Genomic DNA, 18,303 nt, shown 5'->3' on the forward strand with positions numbered 1-18,303 from the left:
CCTTGCTCTTCCAACAGCACTGTGTGCCGCTTCAGCCTCTGTCCACGGACCTCCTCGCTCGGGCTCCAGAAGAGCTCGCTGCTTCCGCTGCCTTCCTCCTTGATAAACACATCTCCGTCCTGCCCGGGATGGCCAGGTGGGGTCAGAGCGGCCGCCTGCGCAGAGGCCGCCCTGGGCCCGGCGAGGCTGGCCGAGGAGCGCGTCCTTACCCAGTGTCCGGTGAGCCGCGCCAGGACCTCCTCTCCCAACGTCACTGTGCCCGACACCTGGTTGATGCTGGCACTACCTCCAAAGAAAGGCTGCAGGACAGACCCAGGACAGACAGACGCCAGCTGAGACAGCAGGGGGAGGCTCCATCCCGGGGCTCAGAGTGGTCACTGTCCCTGCCACGGCTGGGACGAGGCTGCTTCACCCCAGGGCCCAGTGCTCACGGTGGCAGTGGCCCGGCTATGCCTGTCCTGGCTTTGCTGTGCGACCTGACGGCAGCCCTTGCCCTCTCTCAGTCCTTGGGGTGTGAAGTGCCGCCATGTCTCCAGGGCACACAGGACCCCCAAGGCCTCGCTCCTCCGCGGGAGCCCGGCCTGCCCGCGCAGCTGCACCTGTACCTTGAGCTTGAACTCCAGCTCGGCTTGGAGGTGGTTCTTCTCACACGTGATGCTCACTTTCCCCCCCAGCTCCAGAGACATGGTTCCATACAGGATCCCTGAAAAGCGCCGGGGTAGTGGGTGAGGCCTGGCTGTACTGAGCCCGAGGGGGAGGGGACACCGCCAGGGGCAGAGCTCCTCTGAGGAGCCGGGCAGGCCTGTCCCTGACTGACATCCCTGGGGAGGGGCCCTGGTCCTCCCTCGGTTTTGCTCAGGGCCAGGAGCTCCCACAAGCCTCGCTGGGCCAGGTCCTCCAGGAAGCTCAGGCCACACTCCCCTGAGACTCTCACAGCATCTGTCACAGGCACGTGCCGCCGTGCCCAGGCCCTCTCCTCAGGCCAGGCATCCTCTGCCCCGGATGGGTCCCAGGATGGTGCCCAGCACACTGAACACTCAATGCAGCTTTCTGTCCAGGAGTGAAGGGGCAGGAGTCTTCCCACTCTGGCCACAGTGAAAGCCCCTCCCCCCACCCACAGCAAGGCAGTGCTAGGAGGAAAACTTGCAGCTTCAGAGTTGACAAAGACTGAGTTATTGGTGCACCTCACGTTTCTACTAGAACTGTGAAGAAGCCAAGCCCCAAGTTAGCAGATGAAGAGAAATTGCCAAGATTACGGCAGAAAGGAATGAAACAGAGACTAGAAAACAAAGTGATACAGGGCTGGGAAGGTGGCTCAGTGGTAGAGTGTTTGCTTGCATGGATGAGGCCCTGGGTTCAATTCCTCAGCACCACATAAGCAGAAAAAGCCAGAAGTGGCGCTATGGCTCAAGTGGTAGAGTGCTAGCCTTGAGCTGAAGAGCTGAGGGACAGTGCCCAGGCCCAGAGTTCAGGCCCCATGACTGACAAAAAAAAAAGATACAAAGAATCAATAAAAATTGTATTTTTAAAATCAAGATGAATAAACCTCTAGCTAATTGACCAAAAAGAAGTGAAGAGACTAAAATTAATGAAATTAGAGATGAAAAGTGAGTATCACAACAAATACCAAAGAAATCCAAAGAATCATGAAGGAATACTTCAAAAAACTACACTCAAAGAAATTGGAAAATCCAGAACAAATTTCATTCACATGCTCGGCCTACCAAAGCTGAATCAGGAGGAGATGAACCACGAACAACAGATCTATAAGAAGCAATGAGGCCGAAGCAGAAGAAAGACTTGCCCAACAAAGAGAAGTGGACTGGATGGCTTTAGTGCCAAATTCTATCAGACCTTCAAGAAGAGCTAACACCAGCACTCCTCCGACTCTTCCGTGAAGCCAGTGTTACACTCGTGCCAACACTGGTCAGAGACGAGAACAGAGAACTGTAGACCAATCTCACTGATGAACATGCATGCAGAAATTCTCCTCGGAAACTCTTCCAAGCCGGGCACTGGTGGCTCATGTAATTCTAGCTACTGACATGTGAGGATCACAGTTCAAAGCCAGATGAGGCAGGAAAGCACATGAGACTCTTTTTTGTTGTTGTTGTTTGCTTTTTTTTGTCGGTCGGGGGGTTTGAACTCTGGGCTTGGGCGCTGTCCCTGTACTCTTCGGCTCTAGGAGAGCACTCTGCCGCTTGAGCCACAGCACCACTTCCGGTTTTCTAGTGGTTTATTGGAGATAAGAGTCTCACGAACTTTCCTGCCTGGGCTGGCTTTGAACCGCAATCCTCAGATTTCAGCCTCCTAAGTAGCCCGGTGCCCAGCTTGCCCATGAGACTCTTATCTCCAGTTAACCACCAGAAGACTGGAAGTGGTGCTGTGGCTCAAATGGTAGAGCACTAGACTTGAGCGAAAAAGCTCAGAGACACCACCCAGGCCCTGAGTTCAAGCCCCATAACCAACAAACAAGCAAAAATTCTTCCAAACTGAATCCAACAATTCAAGACACATTAAGTCCCAACGTCATTCTTCACAAAAATAGAAAAATCAATCAAAAAATTCACGTGAAGCATGAAAGACTATCAATAGCAAAAGCCATCTAGAGTAAAAAGAGCAGTGCTGGAAGCTATCATGATACTAGACTTCAAGTTATATTACACGGCCAAAATAATCTTGGTACTGGCACAAAAGTAGATATGAAGAGAATAGAAGATCTGGATATATAAACCACACAGCTGTGATTTTTATTTCTTTATTCCAGAAGCAAAACCACTCAGTGGAGAAAGGGCAGACTCTACATGGACTGGTGCACCAGAGATGATCATCCACCTGCAGGAACCTCAACCTTGACTCCCATCTCTTACTGTGTGCCTAAATCAGCTCCAGTTAGATCAAAAAAGTAAGATCTGGCCAGTCACCGGAGGCTGAGATCTGAGAATTGCAATTTGAAGCCAGTCCAGACAGGAAAGTCTGTGAGACTCATCTCCAATAAACTACTCAGAAAAAGCCAGAAGTGGCACTGTGGCTCAGGCGGAGGAGCAGTGAGAAAAAGAATCTCAGGGACAGTACCCAAGTCCTGAGTTCAAACCCCAGGGCTGGCACACAACATGCAAAAAATCTGAAACTTCAGATCTACTACAGGAAAACGTGGGGAAAATGCTGGAAGATACAGGTAAAAGGAATTATTTTCTGAATTGGATTCCTATTGCCCAGTAAATAAGAACAAGGATGGACAGATAGGACATCAAGTTTAAAAGCTGCTGACAAGCAAAAAAAAAGAGAAGAAGAAAAAAAAAACCCACAAAGCCCGGTGCTGGTGGCTCACGCCTGTAATCCTAGCTACTCAGGAGGCTGAGATCTGAGGATCCGGTTCAAAGCCAGCCCGGGCAAGAGAGACCGTGAGACTCCTATCTCCAATAAACCACCAGAAAACCAGAAGTGGCGCTGTAGCTCAAGTGGTAGAGTGCTCGCCTTGAGCTGAAGAGCTGAGGGTCAGCGCCCAGGCCCAGAGTTCAAGCCCCACGACCGACAAAAAAAAAAAAAAGAAAAAACCCACAAAAAAATGATTAGAGCCAGGAGACAACCCACAGAATGGGAAGAGCAATCTACCAGGTATGCAGCAAAATGATATCCAGAAAACACAAAGAACTAAAAACAAAACAACAAAAGAACAATCACTAATAATAGATGGGCAAGTGAATGCAAACAGGCATCTCACAGAAGCAGACATACAAATGGCTGGTAAGTGACAAGATGCTCAACTTCCTCACAAGAAAAGAAACGCAAATCGAAACCACACTAAATTCCATCTGACCCAGGTGGACTAGCAGCCACGAAGAGCAAAACCACAGCGATGTCTGCTGGTGAGGATGTGGGGAAAGGGATCTCTCACAGGGTTGGTGGAAGTTGGTGTGGAAGCTGTCAAGAAAACAATCTCACAAAATGGCACGCATCTTCTCCCCTGCCCTGCGTGGAAGCCAGATCTAAAACACGCGATACCGGTGTGGGACCCTAGGGGTCCGCCGCACACAGACTGAAGGAGGTACTCTGTGGGGCAACTCTTTTGAACATCTGAAATACTATGTATCAAAAGGGAAGCATGCATTTTTTTGTTGTTGTTTTGCTTTTGGATTTGTCTCTTTGAGGGGGTAAAAGGGGAACACAGAAATGGAGGCAGGAAGGATGAACAAATGCAGGTGTGGCATGCAGTAGACACTATGTGGAAAGCGAAAAATGTGCCCACAAGCAACTTGTAGGCAGGGATGGGACAGGGAGACGGGAAAGCAAAGGGAAGGGCGTGTCCACAAAGAACCACACTCATTACCTGACTTATTCAATGGTGACGCCTCTATACATTCAGTAATAAAAATAAAATTACATTTTTAAAAATAAGCCGGGTGCCAGTGGCTCACGCCGGTACTCAGGAGGCTGAGATGGGAGGATCTTAGTTCAAAGCCAGCCCAGGCAGGAAAGTCCGTGAGACTCTTATCTCCAATAAACCACTAGAAAAACTGAAAGTGGTGCTGTGGCTCAAGTGGTAGAGCTCTCACCTTGAGCTGAAGAGCACAGGGACAGCGGTCAGGCCCTGAAGTTCAAGCCCCATAACCGACAAAAATAAGTAAGTAAAATAAAATAAAATAATTATTCTTTTTTTTTTTTGCCAGTGCTGGGGCTTGAACTCAGGCGTTGACACTGTCCTTGACCTTCTTTTGCTCAAGGCTGACACTCTACCACTTGAGCCACAGTGCCACTTCTAGCCTTTTCTGTTTATGTGGTACTGAGGAATTGAACCCAGGGCTTCATGCATGCTAGACCAGCACTCTACCACTGAGCCACCTTCCCAGCCCTAAAATTATTACTCTTGCCAGGCACAGGTGGCTCATGCCTGTAGTCCTAGCTACTCAGGAGGCTGAGATCTGAGGATCATGGTTCAAAGCCAGCCCGGGCAGGAAAGTCCATGAGACTTTTTTTTTTTTTTAATTGGTCATGGGTCTTGAACTCTGGGCTTAGGCACTGTCCCTGCACTCTTCAGCTCAAGGCAAGAGCTCTACCACTTGAGCCACAGCACCACTTCCAGTTTTCTGGTGGTTTATTGGAGATATGAGTTTCATGGACTTTCCTGCCCGGGCTGGCTTTGAACCCCGATCCTCAGATCTCAGCCTCCTGAATAAGCTAGGATTACAGGCGTGAGCCACCGGCTGTCCATGAGACTCTTATCTCCAATAAATCTCTAGAAAACTGGAAGTGGCTCTGTGGCTCAAGTGGTAGAGCGCTAACCTTGAGCTGAAGAGCTGAGGGACTGCGCCCTGGCCCAGAGTTCAAGCCCCATGACCGACAAAAAAAAAAAAAGGAAAAAAGAGATCATTACTCTTTTTAAAAAGTCTAATTAAAAAGTAACCCTGGACAAAGCCGTGAGAACACAGAGCACCAAAGACAGAGACCTGAGGAGGATCTCCTGGGGCAGTGGGGCCAGCCACGGGGCAGCGCTGACCATCTACCACCCTGGCAGCCACATACACAATGCCCTCAAAAGGAAGAAAGTCAACACTCAGCCTGATGAGCCAAGGTGCAATATGAATTTTTTTGTTTGTCTGCTTGCACTGGTCCTGGGCTCGAACTCAGGGCCTGGACACTCTAAGCTCTCATGCTCAAGGCTAGAGTTCTACTACTTCTGGCTTTTAGTGATTAACTGGAGGTAAGCATTTCACTTACTTTCCTGCCTAGGCTGACTCTAGGCTGCGATCCTCAGATCTCAGCCTCCTGAGTAGCTAGGATTAGAGTCGTGAGCCACTGATGCCTACCTTTTGTTGTGCCTGTACTGGGGCTTGAACTCAGGGCCTGGATGCTGTCCCTTAGCTTTTTCACTCAAGGCTGGCACTCTATCCCTTGAGCCACAGCTCCACTCTGGCCTTTGCTGGTTAATGGGAGATAAGAATCTCAGAGACTTTCCTGCTTGGGTTGGCTTCTCACTATGATCCTCAGATCTCAGTCTTCTGAGGATTATAGGGGTGAGCACCTAGCACCCAGCAAAATATGGGCATCTTTAAACCAAAAGATACCAAAGTGTCTGCCGTGACAGCCCTGTAGAGGGCGAGTCTGGGCCCCCCTCTCACCTCTGCAGTGGGCATAGGGCATGGTGAGGGTGTACTCCTCCCCGCGCTGCAGCAACGTGAGCGTGGCCTTGCCGTCCAGGAGGGCTGACAGGGAGTTCCCTGCAGAGGTGGGGCGAGACGGGGGAGGACTGGTGAGTGCAGACAGCTCCTGGCACACAGCCAGCCGCCAGCCCCAGCCGGAGTTCCCAGCACCTCCTGAGGGGCAGCTCTGAGTCTCACATTCCACAAAAGAAAGCCCTGTCCAGAGGGCGCCCAGCCTCCATCCTCAGAAGGGATTTAGCCTGCTGCAGGATAATGGCGTGTTTAACTTACTCAAACCAGGGGCCACAAGTGGAGGCCCCTTCATGGATAGTGTGTGTGTGTGTGTGTGTGTGTGTGTGTGTGTGAGTGTGTGTGTGTGTGCGCTGTCACTGGGGCTTGAACTCAGGGCCTTTAGTGGTTTTACTCAAGGTTGGCACTCTACTACTTGAGCTGCAGTCAATTGGAGATAGTTCTCCTGGGTGCTCCTGCCTGGGCTGGCTTCAGTTGTCCAGTCGCAGCCTCCTTGAGTAACTAGGATTACAGGCGAGAGCCGCTGGCACTAAGTGGGTCTACTGATTTATTTGCTTGGATTTACACATGCTTGTAGGGCTGGAGATGGAAGTCATGGCCCCTGTGGTGCTAGATAAGCACTTTACCTCCGAGCACCAGTCCGGGCCCCCTCTAAACCTATACAAGTGGCTGGCAGCTGTGGCTGGACGGCCTGGCTCTGGATTGCGTCCTTGTAAGGTTCTCCTCCCCCACACTCCTCATGGGTTCTCTGCAGTCCTGAGCTGAGGGTGATGAGATCCAGATGCAGGATCTGAGTGCGTTCACTGCGCATCTCCCCCACCCCCCATAAGGGACAGGGGTGGCATTCAGGGCATCTCTGAGGTGCTGGAGCCTGGACCTCCCCTCACTTCTCTGAGACCCAGGAAGCACGGAGGGCCCCCCTCCTCACCGTAGAACCTCGACTTGGCTGTGATGCTGCCGCTGATGCAGAACCCATCCTTCCGGTTGCTGACATGGAAGGCGGACACAGGCGGGTGGTGGGACACCTAGGAGTAGAGAAGGCTCTGGAGATGGCCCTGGGAGAGCAGAAGCACGCTCCCCTCCCCTCCCCCAGGGGCAGGTGTGAGGGCATTGGCAGGGGACCTCAGGGAAAGGGGCCTGAAGCAGACTCGAATCCCGCAGCACCGCTGCGTGTCCCCCTGGGAAAGGCGACCCACTGCCTCCCCCATCGGGTGACACTTTGTGCTTTCATGGCTGGCAGTGTCTGCGCCTTCCGGGACAATATCCCTGGGAGTGGCTGGCAGGCAGGCTGCCCTCGGGGTCAGACCAGCCCCGCTATGGCCAGGAAGCCCACCCAAGCTGGAAGGGAGAGGTGGCCCACGGCCCGCAGGGCAGGTGTCTTGCCTGCTCTGCTATGTAGAAGGTGTGGCTGTTGGTCTCTGGGTGGCGCCAGCAGCAGCGGAAGGTCTCCCCCAAGATGGGGTTGTAGGGCTTCTTGATCCCCTGCCGGGAAGCACGGAGCCAGTAAAGAGCCAGGCTGGGCCGGGCACGGTGGGCATGGTGGGCGCTGGCATCGCTGGGAGGCGTCTGCTGGGCTGCCAGCGTCTAGCCACAGCCCCACCACCAGAGTGGCCTGCTGGGAGCCCCATGCCAGGACTCCATGAGCAAAGCACTGTAAAACCCTGCAGCCAGCGGCCCCCGAGGCCCCGCCCTCTTTCCTGCCTGTCGCAGCCTGAGGCTGTTTTCCTAGGACTGGACCACGCGGGTCCTCTAGGAGCTAGGAACCACCCAGCATCACCTGGCATTCCTAGGGTTCCTCCACAGGAAGCCAGGACCCGCCTTAGTCTCTGAGGACCCCGGCCACAGGGGGGAGGCCAGGACCTTTCAGAATTGTATGGTGGCTCAGGGGACGGGGCTGCGTGGGCAGGGGCAATGGGGGGACGGGGCTTCATGGGCAGAGGGGATGGGGGATGGGGCTGCATGGGCAGGGATGGCGGGGGGACGGGGCTGCATGGGCAGAGGGGATGGGGGATGGGGCTGCATGGGCAGGGATGGCGGAGGACGGGGCTGCATGGGCAGGGGTGCCCGGGGGATGGGGCTGCATGGGCAGGGGTGGCGGGGGACAGGGCCACGTGGACGGGGCTGCGTGGTCAGGGATGGCAGGGGACGGGGCTGCGTGGTCAGGGATGGCAGGGGACGGGGCTGCGTGGGCAGGGATGGCGGGGGACGGGGCTGCGTGGGCAGGGGTGCCCGGGGGATGGGGCTGTGTGGGCAGGGGTGCCCGGGGGATGGGGCTGCGTGGTCAGGGATGGCGGGGGACGGGGCTGCGTGGGCAGGGGTGGCGGGGGACGGGGCTGCGTGGGCAGGGATGGCGGGGGACGGGGCTGCGTGGGCAGGGGTGCCCGGGGGATGGGGCTGTGTGGGCAGGGGTGACCGGGGGATGGGGCTGCGTGGTCAGGGATGGCGGGGGACGGGGCTGCGTGGGCAGGGGTGACCGGGGGACAGGGCTGCGTGGGCAGGGGTGGCGGGGGGACGGGGCTGCGTGAGCAGGGGTGCCCGGGGGACGGGGCTGCATGGGCAGGGGTGGCGGGGGACGGGGCTGCATGGGCAGGGGTGGCGGAGGAAGGGGCCGTGTGGGCAAGGGTGCCCGGGGGATGGGGCTGCATGGGCAGGGGTGCCCAGGGGACGGGGCTGTGTGGGCAGGGTGGCAGGGGGACGGGGCTGTGTGGGCAGGGGTGGCGGGGGGGGATGGGGCTGTGTGGGCAGGGGTGCCCGGGGGACGGGGCTGTGTGGGCAGGGTGGCGGGGGGACGGGGCTGCGTGGGCAGGGTGGCGGGGGGACGGGGCTGTGTGGGCAGGCTGCTGCAGTCCCTCCGTGCTGGGCTTCCTCACCTTGGGCTTCTTATAGAAGCCAGACAAGTACCATCTCAGCACGAGCTTCATGCGGCGGTAGGGGTCTTCCTCCGTGGCTGCCCTGCAGCAGGGTCGGGGCGTTGGCTCCGGGCTGGGGTCCCCTCCATCTTCCCACCCCAGTCCTTCCTTACCACGGGATCTCCCTCTGCTCCACCCACCCTGGCCAGGACGATCCGGAGCCGCTGCCCCCGACCAGCCAGGAAGCCCTGAAGCAGGCGCGTTCTCAGCCCCTCTCCTGGAGGGGCCACACCACAGGAAGTGGGTTCTCTACCTAACCAGACCGCAGCGGGGCTGCCCACCTCCAGGAAGTGCTCTGGGTGCACTGCCCTGGCCCACTTCCCCTGCCGGCCCGTGTGTGTGCCGCCCGCCCGCCAGCCCGCCCGCCGGGCACCTGGAGAGCAGGTCTGCGTGGTAGTAGTAGTCAGAGAGCTTGTTGAGGAAGGAGCGTGGCTCCAGCACAAACGTGGGCAGCACCACGCGCGACAGGTCCATGCCAGGCCGCAGCTGGCGCAGCAGCACCCACATCAGGTTCTTGTTTTCCTCTGACACTGTCTCCACCTGAGATGCCTCTCCTAGCTGCGGCAGAGGGTCCCCGTCAGGCCCCGGGAGCAGCGTAGGGCCCTGCCAGTGCCTGGAACTGCTGGAGGGTGGTGGGGAAGGGGGCACAGTGTCCCCAGAAGGAGACGCAGGAGGTGGGGTGGCATCCCCTGCCCCCCTTCTGTGGCCCCTAAGCCGGCTCTGCAGCCTCAAGAGCCTGACTTGGCTGTGTCGGAATCCTACCCTGCCCAGCATGATGCCACCAGCCCTGTCCTGCCTACGAATGCCCTCCTTGGTCCCTTGACTCTGGATCCTTCCGTTCCAGCAGGCCAGCCTGGGCCCTCCTTGCCCCCACCCCCCACCCCTGTCCCAAGTCCACATGTGGCCTGACTGGTCCTGGCCAGTGGGGCCTGTCTGTAGACTTCAGTGCCAGCCTCGAGGCCTGGAGCAGGTGGGCATTTGGACCTGCTGATCTTCCCATTTGTTAGTGGGTGAGGCAGCTGCTTAGAACTTGCTGCTCCAGGGCTGGGAAGGTGGCTCAGGGGTAGAGTGCTCGCCTCGCATGCACCACACAAGCAGAAAAAGCCAGAAGTGGCGCTGTGGCTCAAGCAGTAGGGCGCTCGCCTTGAGCTGAAGAGGCTGAGGAACAGCGCCCAGGCTGAGTTCAAGCCCCACAACCAACCAAAACACACACATACACACACACACACCACCACCACCACCACCACCAACAACAACAACTTGCTGCTCCATTGAAAAACAGAGAAACAAAAATCAAAAAGAAAAACACTATTACTGGTGTCCATGGCACATGACTGTAATCTCAGCTACTTAGGAGGCAGGGATCTGGGCATCAAGGTTCAAAGCCAGCCTGGGCAGAAAAGCCCAGGAGACTCTCATCTCCAATTAACTAGCAAGAAGCCAGAAATGGAGCTGGGGCTCAAGGGGTTAAGTGCTGGCCTTGAGCAAAAATGTCAGGTAAGAAAGAGTTTAGAGCTCTGGGCTGGGAATGTGGCTCAGCGGTAGAGTGCTGGCTTAGCATGCATGAAGCCCTGGGTTCGATTCCTCAGTACCACATAAGCAGAAAAAGCCCGAAGTGGCACTGTGGCTCAAGTGGTAGAGCGCTAGCCCTGAGCAAAAGAAGTTCAGTGCCCAAGCTCTGAGTTCAAGTCCCAGAACTGGCAAAAAAGAAAAAAAAAAGGAGTTAAGAGCCCTAAGTTCAAGCCTCAGCACTGGCACAAAAGTAGAATCTTAAAATTGTTTTGTCTCTGGATGTGGTAGGGCATGCCCTGACCCCAGCTACCCGAAGGTAGAGGTAGGAGGATCCCTGCAGGAGGTGGGTTTGGAGCAAAAGCTAGAGATCCTACCTAAAATAGACAAATAAAGCCAGAGTTTAAGGTCCTGAGTTCAATTCTCAGTACTGCCTTCCCCCTCAGGAATCTGGACTAAGTCTGGTGTAAGGAAAGCCATGTGCATGGCAGACACCGTCCCACCCCTGCAAAGGCCATGACCCATGTGTTTGTGTCACAGGGCAAGAAGTGACACAAACTGGGGCCTCTAGCCTCAGGCTCTTGCTGCCTTCTACAGGGTTCCAAATGCCCCAAACCCACTGAGTCCCTACTGCACCCAGCAGCAGCTTTCTCCTAGTGTTCCTCCCACCGCAGCCCCACCTTCTGGCCAGAACCTGGCCAATACAGGTCCGGCCCCACCCTAAGCCCGCCCCCTTCCTCTAACCAATCCATGCCAGCCTTATCCTGAGCCCGCCCCCTTCCTCTAACCAACCCATGCCAGCCTTATCCTGAGCCCGCCCCCTTCCTCTAACCAATCCATGCCAGCCTTATCCTGAGCCCGCCCCCTTCCTCTAACCAATCCATGCCAGCTCCGTCTTGAGGAGGGCCCTTCCTCTGACCAATCCATGCCAGCCCCATCCTGAGCCGGCCCCTTTCCCTGACCAATCCATGCCAGCCCCATCCTGAGCCTGCCCCTTTCCCTGACCAATCCATGCCAGCCCCACCTCAGTCCTGCACCTTCCCCTAGCCAATCCACATTCAGCCACGCCCTGAGCCAATCTATGCCAGCCTGGCCCAGAGTCCCCCATTCCCCTGCTCTACCACACCTTGGCAGCTCCCTACCAGGGCTGGCCCAGGCCGGGCCTGCGCCCCCTCCGCCTCCCCTCCCCTGTCGGGGGTCATGCGTGGACCTCACTCTGCAGGCTGCGCACAGGGCTGCTCTGGTGGGGACAGGGCATGTCGCCCTGTGGTGTGGGGCCTGGGTCACTGGTTTATGAGTGAGCAGGCTCTTGACTGACAGGTGATCTCTCCCTCCCATTCACATGTTCAGCCAGGATGTCCTGTGACACGTGACACCTTCAAGGAACATCCCCAGAGGCCAAACACCGGACTGCCTGATCATGAACTTCTAGCTTTCAAACCTGGGAGCTGAATAAACTTCTCTTCTCTGTAAAGAACCCCCTGTCATGTTCTTTGTCATAACAATGGAAAATGGAATAAAATGCCATAATAAGAGACCCTAAGAACACAAACCCCCTTTTCTGTCACTCCAGGGGCTGCACAGCCTGTGGAGCTGTTGCTGCCTCCTTTCCACCATCACACCAGAGTGGCTGATTAACTAGAGCCCAGGCTTCACAGCACCCCGAGGGCAAGGCAGCTTACTCCTCCACCTCTCCTAGCTAGTTAAGGACTGGTGCACCCTTCCTTCCTTCCTCTCTCCCTCCCCCTCCCTTCCTTTCTTTTCTTGTGCTAGTCCTGGGGCTAGAACTCAGGGCTCTAACTGAAGCCACAGCTCCACTGCAGCTTTTTTTGGTGAATGGTTGGAGATAAGAGTCTCCCTGACATTCCAGCCTGGGCTGGTTTTGAACCACAATCCTCAGATCTCAGCCTCCTGAGTAGCTCAGATTACAGGTGTGAGCCACAGGTGCCTGGCTTCTGCATCTCTTCATAAGATGCATGCAGTGTCCGCAGGGTCTCCCGGCAGCCACTCAGCCTGGCTCTGTCCTCTACCACAGTGTCCTCTTGGCCGCACTGACTTCTGCCCCTGTCTTTTAGGCTCAGGCATGAATGGTCTCTGTTCCCAGAGTACCATGTTCCCTGTCATTCAAAGACACCCTGACCACCCACGCAAGGCACCCCAGCAGCCTGCCATAAACCCTGTCCCCATGGACCTGGCTCCTGGGCTCCCTGAATCCTTTGAGTGAGTGAAGTCAGCTTTCCACTACCATGTCAAATATCAGAGATAATCAACTTATGAAGAGATGAGAGTTAGGAGTTGCAGCCTGTGATCGTTTGGGCTCTGTTGCTTTTGGACCGTTGGCAAGGCAGCACATGGTAGCCGGAGCATGTGGTTGGGAAAGCCATTCATGGACGGGAGGCAAGAGATGGGAAGAAGCCAGCCTTCCACAGTCCCCTTTGAAGCCACACCCCCAATGACCTAACTTTCTCCCCCGAGGCTCTAGCTCCTAAAGGCATCACAGCTCCTTCCTAACACCGTGCTGGGGAACAGCCTTTGACTCAGCTACAGCCTGATGGTGAGGGGTGCTCACCCACCAGACAGTGCTGTCCACTCGCTGAAACAGGGCAGAGACCCCATGTGCATTCCCCAGCACCCACCGACCTGCCCCTCACCTCTCCTAGCTCCTCCTGAGCCTGCTCCACGTACGTGGTCCCCCTTGGCAGCGCCCCGGGACTCTCCACCTTGTCGCTTCCACTCTCGTTGGTCTTCTGGCTGTGGTCCTGCGTCTCTGTGTCCGAGTCATCTGCATTCTCTCGCTCAGACTTGTCTGAGAACGCATCGTTGTCCAGGTGGTTCTCCAGGGAAGATCCGTGCAGGCTGGAAGGTGGAGGGGACTGTGGGTGTCCAGTCACTGGGGAGTCTGGACCCTCACTGTGGGCTTCACACACTGTCCTGTGGCTAACAGCCCACAGTGGCAGCATCTGGAGCGACTGCCTCCAGTCTCTGCGGGAGCAAGCAGGGCCCGCAGCAGAGGGACAAGTCGGTAGCCTCCAGGGGCTGTGAATCCGCAGTGGCCGGCTCCCTCCACCTCCCGCCTACAGCGACAGCTTGGGCTGACCATCGCCTGCCTGCCCAGCCACTCACGGGGACAGGTCCTGATCTGGGGGGAGGGCGGCGGAGGCGGGCAGCCCGCAGAGGGAGGAGGGCGACCCATCGGGCGACGACCCCGGCTCCCCGTCGCGGCCCTGCTCGCAGGGGCTCAGTCGAGGCAGGCTGGAGCAGCGCAGGGCCAGCTCCAGGGCGTCCAGCCAGCAGCGACCTGGAGAGGGGCCGGACAACAGCGTGGGCCTTCCTCCCCAAACCCTGTCCTCGCCACGGACCCCACCCTTCAGCAGAGCCCACCCTGCTGGCCACCCCTCACCCCACCCCACCGGGGTCCCTGGGGATGCTTCATGTGCACACGCGTGTGCGTTTGCGTGTGGGTGTGAGTGTGGGGGAGCATGGGGCAGACGTCGGGACCCTCGAGTGTCCGTGGACTCCTGGAGCAGGCTCAGGCAGCTTTCCGGAGCCTCACAAGACATGGCACCGACAGCCCAGGCTAAGGGCGGGACAGTAAGAGAGCCCCAGGTCACACACTCAGAGCTCACCCTCCACCTGTGGCCGGCCTGCAGATTCCTCCTGCAGAGGGGAGAGGCAGGGTGGGGTGCCAGGGCCCCTGCTTGGCACTCACCATCAGACTCAGAGGCGGCCCTGAAGATCAGGTAGCTGCTGGGCAGGGGCTGGGTGATGGAGCCCACACTCTCACCTTTGGGGCCCTGGAGAGGCAGAGACCCGCTGGGGTCAGGCGCCCACCGGGGTCAGGCGTCCGCCAGGCAGGCCCGGAGGGCAGCAAGAGGGCCGGGCGGAGGCTGTGCCGGGCGGGGCTTCATCAGCAGATGGAGTCCAGGGTGCCAGGTTCTCCCGGTGTCAGGGACGCGCAGGGCGTTTGGGCGAGTGCATGGTCTGGTGTCTGCTGAGTCACACGAGACAGCAGTGCCGTAGCCTACACTAGGTTTTGGCATGGGGGTGATTTCACTGTCTGGGGGCTGACACCAGCGTTCCGTGCGTGTCAGAGGTCAAGGAGGTCGAGCTGGGAGGCCCCGCAGGGCAGGCATGTGAGATGCATGTTCTGTTTGGTATTTGCAACTTACAGTGGGCTTATTCGAATGGGATCTTTTTTGTGTGTGTATGTGTCAGTCATGGGGCCTGAACTCTGGGCCTGGGCGCTGTCCCTCAGCTCTTCAGCTCAAGGCTAGCGCTCTACCACTTGAGCCACAGCGCCACTTCCAGCTTTTTTCTTTTTGCTTATGTGGTGCTGAGGAATTGAACCCAGGGCCTCAGGCATGCAAGGCGAGCGCTCTACCACTGAGCCACCTTCCCAGCCCCATCGAATGGGATCTTAATCATCAGCAAGGGAAGGCCTTTGTAACAAATGCCGTCTGGCAGGGCACCAGTGGCTCATGCCTGTAATCCTAGCTAGTCAGGAGGTTGAGATCTGAGGATCGCAGTGAAGCCATCCTGGGCAGTGAAGTCTGTAAGTCTTACCTCTACTAAACTACCACAACAAGCCTGAACTGGAGCTGTGGCTTCAGTGGTCTACAGCATCAACCATGAGCAAAAGCTCAAGGGCAGGGCCCAGGCCCTGAGTTCAAGCCCCAGGACCAGCACAACAAAGAAACCGCCAAACCTGGTCACTGGTGTGAGATGTGGAATCTCCCTGAGCTGTGGGGTGAGTCCTGGCTGGGCAGCTCTGCCCCGGGCGCCCACAGCCCACCGTGCACTGGGAGCTGCCAGAGGCCCCCAGTATGGAGGCCATAGGCCCGGGAAGGGGGGGGCTCCTCCCACTATGGACGGCTCCCCCAGCCCGCCTGGTGTGCGGTACCTTCACGGCCCAGACTGACTGGTCGAGCGGGTGGAAGAGCTTGAAGCAGAAGCCGTCTTTCTTGGAGGGGCGCTCGAGCAGCTGGCAGCAGTGCAGCAGGACGGTGCCCACCCAGTGGCCCACCTTGGGGGTCTTGTAGATGAGCAGCACCCCCGGCTTCAGCACGCACCACAGCTTTGTCCAGCTCTTCAGGGTGCCCCGGATCTGCACGGGGGCGGGAGGTCGTGGGGCCTTAGCCGCCGGCCCACGCAGCCTCCAGCCAGAGGCGGGATGGTCTCCTAACACCCACTCCCGGGGGGGGCCTGCTGTGACCCAGGCAGGGCCTAGCACTCCCCAGAGCGCCAGGGCATGAGTTCAAAGCCCCAGGAACAAACAGAGCTCAGAGCCACCCAGCCTGTGACTCCCTTTTGGAGAATATTTTTCTTCTTTGTGCCAGTTCTGGGGCTTGAACTCAGGGCCTGGGCGCTGCTTCTTAGCTTTTTCATTCAAGGCTGGTTGTTCTACTCGAGCCACAGCTTTGCTTCCAGCTTTTTTGGTGGTTAATTGGAGATACAAGCCCCATAGGCTTTCCTGCTGGCTTTGCAGTGTGATCCTCAGATCTCCGCCTGAGTAGCTGGGATTACAGGTGTGAGCCATGGTGTCTGGCTCACTGGCCATGTCTAATTTCTTGTGTCTTTCCTTGGTACGTTTTCCTTCACAACTTTGAGGGAGGGGGTCCCACAGAGGCTGGGCTCCCCTAAACTCGACTCACTTTTTTCTCAGCCGGCAAGGGCTGGATCCTTTAACCTCCACTGTGCAGAGAGGGACCCTGAGGCTCAGAGGCTGACTTGGCCTGACTCCAACCCTCGGTCCTCCCCTGGGAAGCCAGGGGACCCCTCCCTCCTTCCCCAGGACGCTAAGACCCCAGCCAGCAAACCAGGACACCCAGGCGTAATGGGGAGGGAGGAGAGGGGGGCCCATGCTTCTAGCAAGGAGAGGAGGACACAGACGCGGACGGCCCTGTGACCAGAGGCAGGAACGCAGTGGGGCTGCGGACGCCCGCGGGAGCAGCAGAGCCTTGGGAGGGGTGGATTTTGTACTGAGGCCACCTGTCACCACAAGCCCCAGGACACTGACGGGCTTGCCGTGAGAAGCCCTGGCAGCGCCCGTACCTTCAGGCTGTCGGCCATGATGACCACGCTGCGGTCGGTCAGGGCGCTGAACAGCTGCCTTGTAGCCCTCTTCTTCTCCTGCCGGTAGCTCTCTTTCTGCGCCTGCATCCGGGGTGTGGGCCCGGGTCACGGGAGAGCCCCCAGTGACCCCAAATCCTCCCATCACCCGGTTGGCGAGAGGAGAGGCGGGGGGGGGTGGAGGGGGTCAGCCACCCAACACGGCCGTGGACCCGCCCATCCCGGGGCTCACCTTGAGGACCTCCTTCTTGGAGACCCTGGCTGTCGGGGACACACACTCCTTGTGAGACCCGGTGTGCACCCTGTGCTCCGCCTGCAGGAGAGGGAGGCGTAGGTTGTGGCACCGCCTGGGGCCTGCTGGAGACCAAGGAGTCAGCAGAAAGTGCTGCCCAGCCCCGCTGCCCTGTGCTGCCCGCCCTTGCTGCGTGCCGTGGGAGGGGGTGGGGCAGCAGGGGGCTGAGGGCAGCCGAGGCTGTGGAGGTAGAGGGGCCCTGAGCCACTCCGTGTCACCCCGCTGCACCTGCCAGGCTTGGCCTGGCACTGGTCACGTGAGTGGTCAGGGGGGAGGGACGGGACAAGGCCACGGGGAGGGGGAGAAGTGTGACTGACGTGGCCCAGAGCTCATTAGCTGCCACAGCACAGGCCATCGTTAGTCTGTACAGGAGACCACTACGACACAGAGAGGTTCAGATGCTTGCCCAAGGTCACATAGCCCCCATGAAGCCTTGCTGGAGTGGAGGCCACACTTGAGAGTCGTCAATTAGAACATTCCAGATCACATGAAGGGGCCCGGGAGGGAGGGTCTGGGGCTTCACCTGCGAGGGGGTCTTTGGGAGCCAGAGCTGAGTGAGGACCGTGGCCACGGGGCTGCCCTCTGAGGGCCAGCGGCCAGCAGACGGCCTCGTGTCCTCTCCCGAGGGCTCCGTGCGGTGCTCAGCGTCCTCAGCACGGCTCCCAGGGGCTCTGGGGCTCTGTGAGAGGTGCTCAGCGTCCTCAGCGCGGGCCGGACCCATGCCTGGGCCCTGGCAAAGCTCGCCCCGCCCCGCCCCGCCCCTGCCCCGCCCTGCGCTGAGCACCCAGCCCACCTGCAGGATCCCGGGGAAGGGGGGCGCTTCAGCCTCTCAGGAACCTTGCTCCCTACAGAAATAACTGGCAAAATGGAGTTGAGAATGGCTGGACCTGATCCTGGTCCTGGATTCAGAATATATAAAGAACCCTGACAAAACAGCAACAGAAAGACAACTCAACCAAAAGCTGGAGGAGGGCCTGAAGAGATGTTCCCCCAAAGGGAGCTGCAAATGGGTGGTAAGCGTCGGAGATGCAAACCACACTGCAGTGTGGGGCCTCTGGGCGTCTCTCCAGGACCGCTATGCTAACTTCAGAAAACAAAATAGGTGTGCATGAAGCCACGGGTTCGATTCCTCAGTACCGCATACACAGAAAAAGTTCAAGTGGTAGAGCGCTCTCGCCTTGAACTGAAGACCTCAGGGACAGCGCCCAGGCCCAGAGATCAAGAACCACAAGCCACAAAACAAACACAAAGTGGGCTGGGGAGTTGGGGCTGTGGGGAGTCGGGGGCTGTGGGGAGTCGGGGGCTGTGGGGGAGTCGGGGATTGTGGGGAAGTGGGGGTTGTGGGGGAGTGGGG

At 57.9% G+C, this 18,303-nt stretch overlaps 1 protein-coding gene across 1 annotated transcript in view; it reads right to left on the reverse strand.

The window, feature by feature from the left end:
• Positions 1-18,303, reverse strand: part of Osbpl5 (oxysterol binding protein-like 5) — a 27,955-nt gene that overhangs the window by 4,253 nt on the left and 5,399 nt on the right. The window contains exons 4-17 of the mRNA XM_013020866.1: positions 16,890-16,970; positions 16,640-16,741; positions 15,489-15,692; positions 14,298-14,382; positions 13,712-13,886; positions 13,240-13,444; positions 9,453-9,637; positions 9,041-9,122; positions 7,554-7,652; positions 7,099-7,195; positions 6,120-6,218; positions 606-703; positions 210-299; positions 3-119 (exon numbers count right to left, since the gene is read on the reverse strand). Coding sequence (XP_012876320.1) covers positions 3-119; positions 210-299; positions 606-703; positions 6,120-6,218; positions 7,099-7,195; positions 7,554-7,652; positions 9,041-9,122; positions 9,453-9,637; positions 13,240-13,444; positions 13,712-13,886; positions 14,298-14,382; positions 15,489-15,692; positions 16,640-16,741; positions 16,890-16,970 — 1,719 coding nt within the window. The remainder of the gene's footprint in view (positions 1-2; positions 120-209; positions 300-605; positions 704-6,119; positions 6,219-7,098; positions 7,196-7,553; positions 7,653-9,040; positions 9,123-9,452; positions 9,638-13,239; positions 13,445-13,711; positions 13,887-14,297; positions 14,383-15,488; positions 15,693-16,639; positions 16,742-16,889; positions 16,971-18,303) is intronic.

Source organism: Dipodomys ordii, unplaced genomic scaffold, assembly GCF_000151885.1.
Source record: "Dipodomys ordii isolate 6190 unplaced genomic scaffold, Dord_2.0 Scaffold54, whole genome shotgun sequence".
NCBI classification, from domain to species: domain Eukaryota; kingdom Metazoa; phylum Chordata; class Mammalia; order Rodentia; family Heteromyidae; genus Dipodomys; species Dipodomys ordii.